At 36.9% G+C, this 16,218-nt stretch overlaps 1 protein-coding gene across 2 annotated transcripts in view; it reads left to right on the top strand.

Annotated features, from left to right (window-relative positions):
- Nucleotides 1-16,218, top strand: part of CUL4B (cullin 4B) — a 34,513-nt gene that overhangs the window by 6,545 nt on the left and 11,750 nt on the right. The window contains exons 4-15 of one of the 2 annotated variants that reach the window (XM_082864775.1): nt 6,800-6,903; nt 8,359-8,428; nt 9,197-9,270; nt 10,160-10,229; nt 10,509-10,598; nt 10,899-10,981; nt 11,618-11,685; nt 12,612-12,730; nt 13,334-13,526; nt 14,883-14,987; nt 15,482-15,592; nt 16,048-16,133. In XM_082864775.1, coding sequence (XP_082720901.1) covers nt 6,800-6,903; nt 8,359-8,428; nt 9,197-9,270; nt 10,160-10,229; nt 10,509-10,598; nt 10,899-10,981; nt 11,618-11,685; nt 12,612-12,730; nt 13,334-13,526; nt 14,883-14,987; nt 15,482-15,592; nt 16,048-16,133 — 1,173 coding nt within the window. Of the gene's footprint in view, nt 1-6,799; nt 6,904-8,358; nt 8,429-9,196; nt 9,271-10,066; nt 10,230-10,508; nt 10,599-10,898; nt 10,982-11,617; nt 11,686-12,611; nt 12,731-13,333; nt 13,527-14,882; nt 14,988-15,481; nt 15,593-16,047; nt 16,134-16,218 lie in introns of both variants that reach the window. The other variant, XM_082864774.1, reaches the window with a different exon arrangement.

Raw genomic sequence — 16,218 nt, 5'->3', positions numbered from 1 at the left:
TAAATTCAAAAGCATTTGTTTCTAGCTCTTTTGCTGTTTTTGACCTTAATTTTATAAATGCTCCTTGGGATTGTTCTCAGAAAGAGTATTTTGATGTGTTCAAGTTCAAAAAAGAGGATAAAAGGATAAAGGGAGTAAAATTATTTCATACCATCTGGATTTCAGGTGCTTGTTGGATTTTTAACAGGTTGAAATGTAATTTAAAAGTACTCTTCTAAAATTGAAACAATATAGAAGTATGTAGTGTACCAAACAAAAGTTCTCCAAACTCCTCAGCACACAGCCCCCACCCCCGTCCCTGAAGTAAACACTTACTTGGCATATGTCTATGCAGAACTTTTTTCTATGAATGAAAAACCATTTTGCTTTAAGGCTTAAGCATGGAAGTCTTCCCTAGTGTGGATTGCATATACTACCTCGTAAGTTTTTAATTTCTAGAAAAGAACGTGCTGTTCTGAGTATATTTGCAATAAGTAAACATTGTCTTTTAAAAGTGATTTAAGTGTGACTTGTACCTGAGTTTAAAAATTATCTTTCCGGGCTTCCCTGGTGGTGCAGTGGTTGGGAGTCCGCCTGCCACTGCCGGGGGCGCGGGTTCGTGCCCCAGTCCTGGAGGATCCCGTGTTGCCGCAGAGCAGCTGGGCCCGTGGGCCATGGCCGCTGGGCCTGCCCGTCCAGAGCCTGTGCTCTGAGGCGGGAGGGGCCACGGCGGTGAGGGCGGTGAGGGCAGTGAGGGGCCCGGGCCCGGTACCGGTACCGCAAAAAAAAAAAAAAAAATTATCTTTGCTCCACAACCTTGAAATCCTGTTAAGAGTGAGGCAGTGGTTCATGTTGTTTTGGTTTGGGTTTTTTTGTTTGTTTGCTTGTTTGTTTTTGATTGACTACAGATAGGAGTATGGTTAAATGCACTGACTTTTGAGTTGTTCAGCCTGCCTTAGATTTGAGATCTGCCACTCATGATAACTTTGGGTGAGTTACTTCTCTAAGCCTTGGTTTCCTCATTTGCAAAATGGGGAGACTACCTATATGGCAGGGTTGTTCAGTTGTAAATAAAATACTGCAAAAACGTACTTACTACACTGCCTGCTGTATGTCCGTGTCATCAGTGATGATGATGATAAATAGTATTTGAGTCTTTAAAAAAGGTATCTTTAAGATTATGTTTTATTATACATCTCTAAAGCCACACATGTTTTTAAATTCTAAATCCACACTGGGCCAGAACAGCTGGCTGATAAATAGATTACATCCCAAATATGCATCAGAAAACATCATTAGCCAAAGTGAAAAAATAATAGAAAAAGAGAACTCTCTAGGAACAGTGTCCCTCTGCACTGCTCAAGAATGTGTCTTGTTTTTATATGTAGTATCTTAATAGTTGGCATCTTGGTTTTGGTGTGTGACTTTTTTACTAAGTGATATTTTAAGTAATGGGATTATTTTCCTCATGTTCTCAGCCTTGTGTGAATAGCTGTGTAGTGTTTTTAAATCAGCTACCTTTTTTGGAGCTGGCTGGTTTCTGTATGAGTGTTACATTTATTCTTAGTATAAATTTTTAGCTATTATCTTTGAAGGTAAGCTTAGTCCATTCTTCAATTCCGATGAAAATGATTTCATCATTAATAATGAGAACTCTTGTTTGGTTAGCTTTTTGCGAAATAAATTTTAAGTAATGGAGCCTTTCAATTAATGATTCATTCATCAAGTACATGACCGCAAGACTGGAAGCAAATAGTGCATCCATCTGAGTATAGGTTATTTTCCATTGTAAAATCGGGTTTCTTAAGCAGTCAGTGGAGAGCAGGTAGTAGATTCTTAGCAGAGGTGACAAGCTATTATATTCTATGTTGATGACTAGGTATTATGTTCTGTAAGTTTAACCTTTGATGTGTTTAAACTTAGTCTGTCACGTTACTATTACTCCTGTTTTTACTGAATTGTTAATACTATCCCTGCTATTTATCCCAACTACAAATTCTTAGTCCTTGATAATTTGTCTTATTTAAGCTCTTTTTACTAGATGTAAAAAGAGAAATAATTTAGGTTTCATTGTTCAGCTTCCTTTCTGCAAATTCTTAGTTTTTGATATATTATGATTATCTTATATTAGGCATTTTTACTAGATGTAAAAAGAGAAATAATTTAGGTTTCATTGTTCGGCTTCCTTTCTGCAAATTCTTAGCTTTTGATATATTTTGATTATCTTATTTTAGGCATTTTTACTAGATGTAAAAAGACATAATTTTGAGTTTTATTGTTGTATCAGTTGTTGAAAAGTTTTGTGGTATGCTTTTCTTTCTCTCTTTAAACATTATGGTTTGAAAAATAAGCCCCAACCTGTTAGGCCAGTGACCAAAGTTCAGCACCCTGGTGGGAATTTAATTTCTTAAGTGTCTGTTGTTGCTAAATCAGAAAATTTTCCAGATTTCCTCCCTTACCATTTATTTTTGCATTCTTTGTATTTTTATCCTTATTTTAATCCTCTTCATTTTTTTATTCTAGTCTTCTTACCCTCATTTCCACTCTTTTCCTCGTACCAAATGCAAGCTCCTGTGCCTTTGCTGTTTCTAAATCTTATATTCTGCAAATTTCAGGAACTATAGTTTTGCATTTCGTTTGCTACACGTTTATATTTTCTTAGGAGTATTTTTTTCTTCAGACAAACATGTGTTTGATGCAATGTATGTATTTTGGAGGAAAGGGGCTGGGATTTAGAGGAATAAAAGCTAAAACCTTATTAGAATGTTTTTATCTTATATCCAACTACCTGCAAAAAGGATTTAAGGCAGCATATTTAACCAGTAGTGATTGGGAGCTTAAGTAAAAAGATAGTTTTATTTAAGAGATTTATAGAATTATCCAGAATGTTTAATACAAACAGTTACCTGTGAAACAAGGTTATATTAGTAATAATTATACCAGATCAAACTTCTAGGGATTTCCAGAGTGTTTAGTGAAATGTAAAATGATGCATGTCTAAACTAAAAGTGCTTTTCAAAGGTCTGGAATAAAATAAAGTTTACCTCAAGCTCCTCAGTAGTGATTTAACACTTATTCATGTTTCTATCCCAGCACCTAACAGGACAGAGTACTTAGTAAACACCCCATTCTTGTTGAATCAGTGACTGTGTGACTGCTTACTGTGTGCAAAGCTGGACAAATGCCATGGGCATATAGAGATCACTTAGTCCTTGCCCCTAAGGTACTTATATTCTAGTAGGCTCATGAAATTAGTAGTTTGTGACCAGCATTTTTAAAAAAAGGTAAAATAGAAAATATCGGAGTACATCACACATAGTAATGGTAAGTACAGTTTCATGAAGATTTTGTTTCAATTACATAAATTTTATGTATAATGGATTGTGACATAAAATGTATTTCTTACTGTGGCTTGTCAAAAACTTTTGGAAGCCACTGTTTTAGGCACACATGATTGCTCCAAACAAACCTTGCTTGAAAGTGAGCAAAGCAGAGTATTTAGATCACGGGGTGTATGGAAGATTATAGACAGACATGAGAGTAAAATAATGGTACTATTGAGCCTTGAATGCCATGCTAAAAAGTATGGTGGTGGGGAAGATAGGGTTTTATTGGGGGAGGCAAGTACTTAAGTTTTTTGAATAGTTAGAATATTCATCTGGTTCAAAGCCCCAAAAGTATTACAGAGCATGTAGTAAAGTTTCACTTCCACTCCATCTTCCAACCCTGCTCCCCCAGCTAATAACCCTCTTGACAAACGTAATTGGGTGTATCATTCCAGAAATGGTTCATGTGTATAAAAACAACTGTGTGGAGGTTTTTCTTTTGCGGTACGCGGGCCTCTCACCGTTGTGGCCTCTCCTGTTGCAGAGCACAGGCCCCGGATGCACAGGCCCAGTGGCCATGGCCCACGGGCCCAGCCGCTTCGTGGCACACGGGATCCCCCCGGACCAGGGCACGAACCCGCGTCCCCTGCATTGGCAGGCGGACTCTCAACCACTGCGTCACCAGGGAAGCCCTGTGTGGAGGTTTTTTTAATTAATTTTCTTCCTTTTTTTAAATTTACATAAATGATAGTAGACCATGCACCATACCATTCAGTCCTTTGTATTTTTTTATACCACTTATGGGATTTCTCCATAAATGGTACCTGAAGAGCTTGATGGAAAAGTTCTTAAGGAACGGAAATTACTAGATCTGGTCTATATGTTAAGCAGTCAAGGCTAAATTAGAGAAGCAGGATGTTCTCTTCCATCTTGACCTTCAAAACTCACCTTAGATCCTCCTGCCTTTCCCTTTCCTTCTGTTGTTGCTTCTCATATCTTAAACCATTCTCCAGCTAAACACAGCTGAAGCTGTATGCATATGAAGACCAGCTTAATTCTCTTATTTCTCACTATTCCCATAAGTTCTTTATCTATTTCCCACTGGGTCTTTGGGACTCCACCTCTTGTGCTCCAGAAGCCTTTCCTGACTTGCCTCTGCCCTAAAGATTGGGTTAGGGACCTCACCTCTATCTTATCCCCGTCATAGCACCCAACACAGTATCTTGTAATTATATGTTTTCTGACCAGTTTTCTCCTTACGCTGTAAGCCCCTTCTGTGTGCAGGACACATTGCTAGTTATAGGTACGTTAGGGGTTTTTTTTGTTTTTTTGTTTGTTTGTTTTTTGGTTTTGGGGGTTTTTTTGCGGTACGCGGGCCTCTCACTGCTGTGGCCTCTCCCGTTGCGGAGCACAGGCTCTGGACGCACAGGCTCAGCGGCCATGGCTCACGGGCCCAGCTGCTCCGCGGCATGTGGGATCTTCCCGGACCGGGGCACGAACCCGTGTCCCCTGCATCGGCAGGCGGACTCTCAACCACTGCGCCACCAGGGAAGCCCTACATTAGTTTTTTGAATATTTACTATATTCACCTGGTTCAAAGCCCAAAAAGTATTAAAGAACATATAGGTACATGAGCACATGGTCTCTTTCTGTCATTAAGGAGAGTTGGGGGACAGGATATACACATTAAGAGATACAATATTGACTCAGGGACAAGTCAGTGTGGTATGATTGGTGATAGTGCCAAATGAGTCACTGGTAGCCAAGGCAATTAAGGAAAGCTTATTGGAAGAAGTGGAACCTAGCTGAGTAGTAAGGGAATATGGTATCTTGTGTAAGAAGATAAATAGATGCGATGAGAACTAATATATGGAAGAAAGAGTAACACAGCAGAAGGGAATGGTGAAGGAGGACTTGGAAAAGTACTTCAGGTGGGAAATGTGGAGAAGGTGAAATACAAAGACTGAATCTAAGCAGGAAAACGAGAAATGCTGAGAAAATTAGTCACTCAAAAGGAACACCAAGATACAATGAGGAGACTACTAAAGGAGGAAGGAAGAGAGTCCATAGAGGACTAATGTGAACCAGTCAGGCACATGAAATAAACATAAACACACACTTAGGCATTTGTGGCCTGACCCAAGGCCCCATGGAAAGTGGTGGCCAGCAGAGACTTAGCCTTCTTATTCCTCCTTAGCTGCTATATCTAAGTGGTCTGCTGTTTCCTGGTAAGGTGTAGTGCCTTTCCTCCTTTGGTATAAGTGGTTTTCTTTAAGCCTTCTTTTCATTTGCTAGTTTATTTGCTGGACGTGCATGCTGGGAATATGACTTCCAGCTACATATTTATAAAATTCCACTCCAACCAAGAGGACTTGGATGGTCCCTTAGAGTCAATTTTAATGGAATTTTTGCCTTGTGTTGTGGTGAGAAAAAAATCCTGGTGTTATACTTAAGTCATTAATAGTTGAAATTGTAGATTATATCAGAGTTCATCCAAAGAGTTTTACCATGCCTGTTGTATTAAATTTGAAAGTCTTTTGATGCACATAAGAAGAAACTCACTGAAATCTCAAGTTTGTGCTTTTGGATCTGAGTATAAAAGGCCAATTCAACTATTAGAATGAAGTAAAAATTCAGTATTTCTTTAGTAATTAATGTTTATCCCATTGTGCAAATTTTAAAACCTCTATTTATTTAAATATTCTTAAGCTGCAATGTTGGAGAAAAATCCCTGTGTATAATTATATCATACTCATTATAATACTGCTAGCAATAAATTCTGCATTGCTCTGTTCAGGAAAACCAAAGAAAGTATAAACAAATTTTATTTCAGTAGTGGTTGGACCACCCAGCCCATCTAAGAAACAATTGGTGAAATTATTTTCAAACTCAAAATGGAATTCTGCTTATGAAAACAATTAACATTTTTAAGAACAAGACAGAATTTATATGTAGCAGTTGTTACAAATTGGTCTTCACAAGGTGAGAATTTGGCTTGATTCCCTCCATCCTTAACCTGTACTGCCACAATAAATGTATTAATTTGTGTGTGTGGGGGGGTTGGTATAGTACACTGGTTATGAAAAATGTTCACTACCCATGTTGATATTTTGCTATTTTACCTTGTGTTTTATTTAATTTATTTATTTATTTGCGGTACGAGGGCCTCTCACTGTTGTGGCCTCTCCCGTTGCAGAGCACAGGCTCTGGATGCGCAGGCTCAGCGGCCGTGGCTCACGGGCCCAGCCGCTCCGCGGCATGTGGGATCTTCCCGGACCGGGGCACGAACCCGTGTCCCCTGCATTGGCAGGCGGACTCTCAACCACTGTGCCACCAGGGAAGCCCTTACCTTGTGTTTTAAATGGACGAATAATCCTTTTTAATAAGCCGACATGGTAGAAATAACAAATAATAGGAATTTGATGTAAATAATCAAGAAATCCCCCCTCCCCTCCCCATTCACTCCGTAAGAAAGTATGTGTTTAATTTTGCAGGCTGTGGAAAATCTCTGTTCTTACAAGATTTCTGCAAACTTGTACAAACAGCTGAGACAGATTTGTGAAGATCACATCAAAGCACAAATTCATCAGTTCAGAGAATATCCTTTTAAAAACAAAAAACCTTGTATTTTCATCTATCCCTCCCTCTCTGTCCCTCACTTTTAAACCCAGCTTGAAATGGAATGCCTGTGTTTTGTAGATTTATTTTTTGTTCATCTTGCCTCTAGAGTAAGAAGATGCAAAATTTGACTTTTTATCTCTAATTAGGGTCCAAATCTACATTGTGCTATTAATGTAAATAAATAAAATGTCTTTATATCTTTACTCTTTTTGAGGAAAGATAATTGGGAAATAATAAACTGAAAACACAATGCTCAGTTATGTCTAAGACTTGTTTTTTGTTGTTTTGGCCTAGTGGCTTTGGCTTTCAGGATCTTAGTTCCCCGACAAGGGATTGAACCCGTGCCCCCTGCAGTGGAAGTGCAGAGTCTTAACCACTGGACCTCCAGGGAAGTCCCTAAGACTTGTTGTTTTTTTTTGTTGTTTGTTTGTTTGTTTCATTTTTTTCAAAGACAGTTTTTTGGTTTTTTTTTTTTTTTTTTTTTTTGCTGCTTTGGGTCTTCGTTGCTGCGTGCGGGCTTTCTCTAGTTGTGGTGAGCGGGGGCTACTCTTCATTGTGGTGCTCGGGCTTCTCATTGCGGTGGCTTCTCTTGTTGCGGAGCATGGACTCTAGGCGTGCACACTTCAGTAGTTGTGGCACGCAGGCTCTAGAGTGCAGGCTCAGTAGTTGTGGTGCATGGGCTTAGTTGCTCCATGGCATGTGGGATCTTCCCAGAGCAGGGTTCGAACCCGTGTCCCCTGCATTGGCAGGTGGATTCTTTTTTTTTTTTTTTACATCTTTATTGGAGTATAATTGCTTTACAATGGTGTGTTAGTTTCTGCTTTGTAACAAAGTGAATCAGTTATACATATACATATGTTCCCATATCTCTTCCCGCTTGCGTCTCCCTCCCTCCCACCCTCCCTATCCCACCCCTCCAGGTGGTCACAAAGCACCGAGCTGATCTTCCTGTGCTAGGCGGCTGCTTCCCACTAGCTATCTACCTTACGTTTGGTAGTGTATATATGTCCATGCCTCTCTTTCACTTTGTCACAGCTTACTCTTCCCCCTCCCCATATCCTCAAGTCCATTCTCTAGTAGGTCTGTGTCTTTATTCCTGTCTTACCCCTAGGTTCTTCATGACATTTTTTTTCCTTAAATTCCATATGTAAGTGTTAGCATACGGTATTTGTCTTTCTCTTTCTGACTTACTTCACTCTTAACCATTATGCCACCAGGGAAGTCCCACTAAGACTTGTTTTTGGAGGTATTTTTTTTTTAGTGGGATCTAACATGTTTTTACAGTTTAAGAAGTAGTATTTTGTTTCATAATTAAGTGCTGTTTAGTTTCATTTAGTACCTAGGGCATTCCGTATTTAAGACAGATGTGCTCTTACGTTGCATATATTACTTGTACTAAGTGCTTTTAAAATATCCTTAACGTATATCTCACGGATTCATTGGATAGTGTTCTTTTTCTAAAGAAGATCGATAGATGTTGGCAGAACCATTGCAGACAGATGGTAAGATGGAAAAAGCATTACATTTCAGCTAAATATTGTAGTTAAAATAAGTTTCTTCAAATACAGGAATGCTAGTTTTAAAAGCTTTGCAATGGGGGGACTGAAACTAATTTTGGTTGAGTTTTCTATTTTAAAACTGCAAGTTACAGGTAAACCAGTATTTTAGAATGACTTGCACCTTACGATCATTTTTATTTTTGTAGCACTTAAGCAAAAAGTATTTATCTCATTAAAAAAGTTACATTTTGCCTGTCAGTCTTGATGGCTATCCCACTCGCTATTTGGTTACTTGTGAAGGTGCCTGATGGTTCTGCATTTTAGATTATTCAGATCACAACCTTTTCCTTTTTCCCTAATCTGGTATTATTTTAAACCTTATATTCTGCAAATTAAAAATCTTAAAATCCATCCCACCCACCCAAAATCCCACGTATACAATTTAAGGCAGTTTCACCCTGAGGACTGTTGCTGAGGAAAAATTGTATGCCCCTTTATTCTGTTTTTATTTTTAGTTACTTCTCAGATTGCAAAGAAGTCATAGACCATTTTAAGTGTCTTTTTTTTTTTCTGGAAACTACAGCAAGAATTAAGGTTTATTAATGGTTTAATAAAAATGGTGTGGGCATATTCTCAGGTAGATGTGTTTATCTGCATGTTTGATCCTAGTAGTATGGTATATATACAAGCAAACCCTGCAATCTTGTTTTATAAAATATTTCAGCTTCACAAAATATGAAAAGTTGTTTGATTTCTTTTTTTCATTGGCAGATCATGATCAGGAGCATTTTTTTGTTTCTGGATAGGACTTACGTTCTTCAAAATTCAATGCTACCCTCCATTTGGTAAGGATACCAGCAAAAAATTATGAAAAGATTTGTAACAAATCATAGTCAAATCTTAATTACACTGATAGAAGAGAGTGATACTGCGAATATTCTCCTAAAAACTCATATTTGGCTTCTAGACTTCTGTTTATAGCAGTTTTACCTTGTTAATTATGTTTTGCCTATGCTAATATTGGAGATAGCTAACATTCCCTGGGCATATAACTTATGAAGAAGTTTCTTTGTTAGCCAAGGGGATTAAAGTTTGCTCTGGATTGTCTGAGTGTGCATCATTTTGTTGCTGATCAAGATTTCACTCATTATCTTTTAACATTATTGTGGAAAATTCCACGTATACACAAAAACAGAAGAGTATAATGAGCTCTTCCCCCCATCATGTGCCTAGCATCTACCTACAGCAATTATCAGAGTTTACTGATTTTTGAGTACTGAAGCCAGATGACAAATGAGCAATTAAGCCTTCATTACCAGTACAGTGAAGACCATTTTATAGCTTTGAACTAATTTTGCCTCTTGATTTGACCAAGGAAGAAATCCACCAAAGAAAATAATACAGTAAAACTTAGTTATGGAGGAAGATGGTAATTTAACTTCAGTTTTCATTAAAGACAAAATGAGTTTCCTGTATGCTTGAATCTAATAATGTTATTTAAAATTAAATGTGTGGATTTTATACTTTTACAATTGCTGCTTCAAAGCCTGGAACCCTAACTAACATGTGGTGAGAAGTTAAGCCTCTCCAGAAGTGGTATTGTCGTCAATTAATTTAAATTATATATATTTTTTATTTTAGGGATATGGGACTGGAGTTATTTAGGGCTCATATTATAAGTGATCAAAAAGTCCAGAATAAGACAATTGATGGCATTCTTCTTTTGATTGAGAGGGAAAGGAATGGTGAAGCAATTGACAGAAGTTTACTGAGAAGCCTTTTAAGCATGCTCTCTGATTTGCAAGTAAGTCAACTACTTCACTTACTACAGAGCTGATTGCTATCCCTAATTTGATGTTTAAAAAGCAAGCTCAGGGAAATTCCCTGGCGGTCCAGTAGTTAGGACTCCACGCTCTCACTGCTGAGGGCCCAGGCTCGATCCCTGGTTGGGGAACTAAGATCCCACAAGCCGCGAGGCATGGCCAAAAAATAAAAACCAAACTCATAGTGCTGTTCCCATTAAGGGCATTCAATAAACATTTATTGGATAATTGAACTCCTTTATTTTGTTATCCCTTCCCAGATTTATCAGGATTCTTTTGAACAACGATTTTTGGAAGAAACTAACCGACTTTATGCAGCCGAAGGCCAAAAATTAATGCAGGAAAGAGAGGTATTTAAAAATCATGATTAATAAATCCACTGTGTCTCACAATAGACCCTACTTTATTGAACATAAGCTTCCCTTTGCATTTATCTTCCCAACATTATGCTGCTTTTCTCTCACTTAGGTGCTCCTTTCTTTTCTCTCTTCTTAAAGGCCAGAATTCTGGATCATAAACTCTATCTATAATTTTACATATGATTCAACCCTGTCACATTTGACAGGGCTGCTTCCAGGATCTTTTGGAGTTGACATTTTCTGAATGATTTATGGGGAGGAAAACAATAATATAAAAAACTATCTTTGTAGGTTCCTGAATATCTTCATCATGTTAACAAACGTCTAGAAGAAGAAGCAGACAGACTTATTACTTACTTAGATCAGACCACCCAGTAAGTATTACATGCTCAGCCTAATAGCCTTAACCTGTGTTGTTGAATCACTTAAGGCACTTTGGGCATCCCCAAACATGTTAGTAACTGTTTTCAGGTATCTTGAGTCTTTAACAATTGTTTTCATAATGCAACCTTCGAGTTGTTATTTTCCCTACTTAATTAGATTTAATCAAGGATTTGATAATTGGTTGTCTGTATGTGTTTAGGATGTAATTAAAAAATAGTATTACAAGCTGATGTGATCTTTGAAATCTTCAGGCCGATTAAAATTCAGTGGGTGTTCATAGGAGAAAGTATTTCTGTGCTTTCCTAAATATTACCAACCAAGGAGTTCCTGTAAGCAGCACAGATAAATTCCTTACTTTCCTAGTGAAAGCAGAGAAATTTGGGAAAAGCCAGCCATAGCAAGACCCTTAAAATATTTGTTTCGTGATGTAACAAATTCTGAAATATGCAATGTTTTCCTTCTAGTCATAAAGTAGAGTAACTCTGAGCACAATAAATTTATACATAGGAATAGGAATATTGAAATTAACATATAATGAGCTATTTGATTTTTTTTCCCCCCAGGAGAGACTATAAATTTTCAGGAAAGTCAAAGTCAATAGTTCTAAACTTTTTTTTTCCTTGTAGAAAGTCATTAATTGCTACTGTGGAAAAACAACTTCTAGGTGAACACTTAACAGCAATTCTTCAGAAAGGTAATTGGTAATTTACAAATAAGAGATTACTTTTAAAATGGTAGCAGCAAACAAGTAGAAAAATTTTTAAAGATTGCCCTTTTAAAAGTTTGGTAGCGTGTGGCTGCATTTCTGAGGAGGGACACAACCCCTTTTCCCTGTTCATCACAGTAAACTTTCAGGAGGTGCCTGTTTCCTTAACTTAAAGATACAGGGAGTGAGATGAGAGGAGACTACCAACTCCAGTAAAGAAACTGGGAATTGGGGAATTCTTGATTTAATTTTTAAGACTGAAGTAATAAGGAAATGCATTCCTTTTTGCACTGAAATGTTTTTGTTTCTAGCATATAAAACCAAGCATTTCTATTAATCCTAAGTGATCTATGAGTATACCCTGAATTTTACTTTGACAATGCTACAAATAGGCAAAAAAGTCTTACCTTTCTCTCCAGCCATCTTTTCTTTTGTTTAAGGTATTTTAGTACATTAATGCAGTTACACTTTTATTTCATTCTGAAAATCAAATACTTTAGAACTTCATTTAAACTTGGCCTATTGATGCATGGTTTTTGATATACCACAGGCCATATCCAATACTCTGAAATATATATATGTGTATACTGATGCAAATATAATGTGGCTATTGCACATATGAGGTATTTATAATGTGTATTTATGTAAACCAATTTTTATAAGTTGGTTTATACATCTCATCTACTATGCTAAATGGTACAAACCATTACACAATTTTTGTTTTTATATAAAGTTCCCTATAGTTAGTTTTCACTTGGAAAGGTGATTGTTTCTTTGAGTTTAATTCAAAGCACATCTCTGTATTAAAATCACAGACTAGTCATAGTTCAGACCAGTATCACAATAACTTATTTTTCATTAAAATATCTGACATTTTTGTTCACTTTTTTAATACCAAATGTTTCAAAATTCAGGTTTAAATAGCCTCCTTGATGAAAACCGAATTCAAGATTTATCTCTCCTGTATCAGCTCTTCAGTAGAGTTCGAGGTGGCGTTCAGGTTCTCTTGCAGCAATGGATTGAATACATTAAGGTATTAACATTAACCTGTTTTTTTCTCTCTCATGGCTTATAATCTATATATTTAGAGTACATATCAGCAAGAATTTCTTATTTGTTAGATCCTTTTTTTTTTTTTTTAAGTAATGGGCATTTTGGGAACAGTCAACCTGAGAATGATAGCTGTGTGGCAAATTAGCAATAAAACAGTTCTCTTCTTGATGTCTGATGTGATTTCTAGCTCCAATAATTATAGCATTGAATGTGGAAAAAGGAAGAGGGCTTTTTTTGGATCCAAATTTCTTTCCTTTGATCTTACACTGAAGGCAGATTGCTGTTTTTTAAAAATTGAACCCGACTTTTTTAAAAGTAGGAAAAAGACCCTAGAGACTTCTACAATAATGCCCCATTATGATATTACATAGCCAGTGGCCATTACTTATTTTATGACTATAAATGAATGGCATCAGTCTGGATGTTCTATAACTTTATTTTTTTATTTTATTGACTTCAAAGCCAGCTTTATCTTAATTTTTTGAGATTTTAAAGTATGTGTATCTACTTAAAATATGATTTGGGAGATTGTTTTCATTGTAGGTAATTAAATTCTAATAGAAAGTCATTTTTGTTTCTTTAGGCATTTGGTAGCACTATTGTAATTAATCCTGAAAAGGATAAAACCATGGTTCAAGAATTGCTGGATTTTAAAGATAAGGTTGACCATATAATTGATATCTGTTTCCTGAAGAATGAAAAATTTATCAACGCCATGAAAGAAGCATTTGAAACATTCATTAACAAAAGACCAAACAAACCTGCTGAACTTATAGGTATTTCTCTAGTCCCTTTTCCCGGTTCTTTAATGTTCTTCTTTTACTCATAAAGTTCCAGTTAACCTGAAATTTTGACAAGGTTTTGTATATTAACACCTAATTTATTTGGAGTTGCATACTTGGTGGTTTCTAAGAAGCTGGATGCAAGGAATAAGTCCTTCATGCTAAAGAATATCTCAAAACCCACATGTCAAACATGGTCTTTCTTTGTAAGACCCTACTTACTTTTATTTATAAAAAGCTTGATAGCTGTTTTACAAGCCTCCTGCAATTTAGAGGTGAGGCAGGGTGCCATTTCTTGAGGCCCACACATAGGGCTCCAGGAAAGGGTAGCACAAAATTACAGTTGCCAGTGAGAAAGGTAGAATGTCCAGGATGAAAATAAACCTAATAATCTGGGCCCATTTAGAGTAAAAGGTGTGGTATACTTCAGTTCTCAGTTTTTCCCACCTGGGTACCACTTAATGTCGAGGAGGAGGTAGCTGAGAAGGTCCTTCGCCAAAAGGATGAAATTTTTTTTTTTTTTTAATTTTTGACTCCGTTGGGTCTTCGTTGCTGCGCGCGGGCTTTCTCTAGTTGTGGCGAGCGGGGGTTACTCTTCGTTGTTGTGCGCGGGCTTCTCATTGTGGTGGCTTCTCTTGTTGTGGAGCATGGGCTCTAGGCGCGCGGGCTTCAGTAGTTGTGGCACGTCGGCTCAGTAGTTGTGGCTCACGGGCTCTAGAGCGCAGGCTCAGTAGTTGTGGCACACGGGCTTAGTGGCTCCGTGGCGTGTGGGATCTTCCCGGACCAGGGATCGAACCCCTGTTCCCTGCATTGGCAGGTGGATTCTTAACCACTGCGCCACCAGGGAAGTCCCAAAAGGATGAAATTTTGTTGATTTACTACTTACCCTTAAAATTTTTGCAAAATTTGCCTCCTACTCTGTAATGTATCTGGTTTGTTTTAATAGAAAAGGGTTTAAGATTGCCTACCATCAGTGTAAAATGAATACTCCAGAAGATGTGCCATGTCTTTCAATGGCTTTGATGACCCCAGCACAGGGCTGTATACACCCCCTGCCCCCGGGGTACCCATATCCCGCATATCCCATTTTTAGTAAGCATCAGTATGGTAGAAAGTACATTAGATGTGGAGCCAGAAGACTTGGGTTTGAATTGAGACTCTTGTATTTTTTAGCTCTGTGACATTGAACAAGTCACTTGGTCTCCCTGACTTTGGAGACTGTTTTAAAAATGCATGTATACGTGTGAAACATTGAAAAAGTCAGTATATCATACTCCTATTTGGTATTTATAGTGACCAGTACCTTATGGATACATGATCACTAAACAACAAACTTTCCCCCCATTTTAGCTAAGTATGTAGATTCAAAGCTTCGCGCAGGCAACAAAGAAGCTACAGATGAAGAACTTGAGAAAATGTTGGATAAGATTATGATTATATTTAGATTTATCTATGGTATGTATTTTTGTTTTAATATTTTTCTTTTAAAACAAAGCACTCAACAGAGAAACTAGCGAGTATAACCAACCTAGAAGGTATATTTATTTGGGGGTTAGCTATTTAAAATTCTGTTACATTCCTTGCATTTAATTTATTGGGGTACTTGAGGAATGTTACTTAATTGCCTTGTGCTTTGACTTTTCCACTATTAAGAGCCTTGAATTTTGCTACTTATTTTAATCTCTAGAATATTGATGCTAAAGCTACTAGTTGACTAAAGCTTTTCTAAAGAAAAGTTAATTCAGTCTTAATTCTTTACAGCAAAGAACTTTTGAAAGGTTTGGCACAAAAATCTACCTCTAATGTTTCTTGCATTTAGCAAACTTGGATAAAATCTATAAATTTAAATAACTTGGAGTAATGGTGCGATTTATTAAGCACTTTGAGTCAATTTTGTCAAAACCTTATATTGGAGTATTATGAGAGTTGTGTTTTATTATTTAACATAGGCAAGGATGTTTTTGAAGCCTTCTATAAGAAAGATTTAGCCAAGCGCCTGTTAGTTGGGAAGAGTGCATCTGTGGATGCTGAAAAATCAATGCTGTCCAAACTTAAACATGGTATGTTTGTCATTCTTTCTGTTCCTTTTCTTCTTTGATTTCTGAGAGAAAATGTTAGCTTAGTTTTTAAAACTCTTTCAGTCAGTTGCCTCTTTTGTTAATCATTGTATGTTCTTATGATAAAGACGTAAATTCAGTAAGCTCATTAGGTTTCCAACCTATTTACATATCCAGAGCTGTTGTGATTTTTTTTTAAATAAAGCATTGTTCTTTTATTATTTGTATAAAAGTTTCCCATTTATCTTATGCCTAAGTAGTAGATAAGGTTACTACAGGATTAAAGATTTGACTCTGAATTAGTGGGGCATACACTTTGGGGTAAGGATTTTTTGTTCTTATGAATAGTTACAGATCATATTTCATGCTAAAGTAAGTTTTATATTTCATGTTTTCAATTCTAAATTCTGTGTTTTTACCACTTTAAAATACTGTAAATGTACAAACATCTTTAATAGAATGTGGAGCTGCTTTCACCAGCAAACTTGAAGGAATGTTTAAAGACATGGAACTTTCTAAAGACATCATGATTCAGTTCAAACAGGTAAAAGTGAGTTAAACTCTTACTTAATTCCTCCAACTTAAATGTATTTAGTTATCTCCTTACTTTGGTTTGTACTGAAGAGGAT

Source organism: Leucopleurus acutus, assembly GCF_964270905.1.
Source record: "Leucopleurus acutus genome assembly, chromosome: X".
Lineage (NCBI taxonomy): Eukaryota > Metazoa > Chordata > Mammalia > Artiodactyla > Delphinidae > Leucopleurus > Leucopleurus acutus.
The sequence above is the reverse complement of the archived record's forward strand: the minus strand, read 5'-3'. Positions and strand labels throughout refer to the sequence as shown.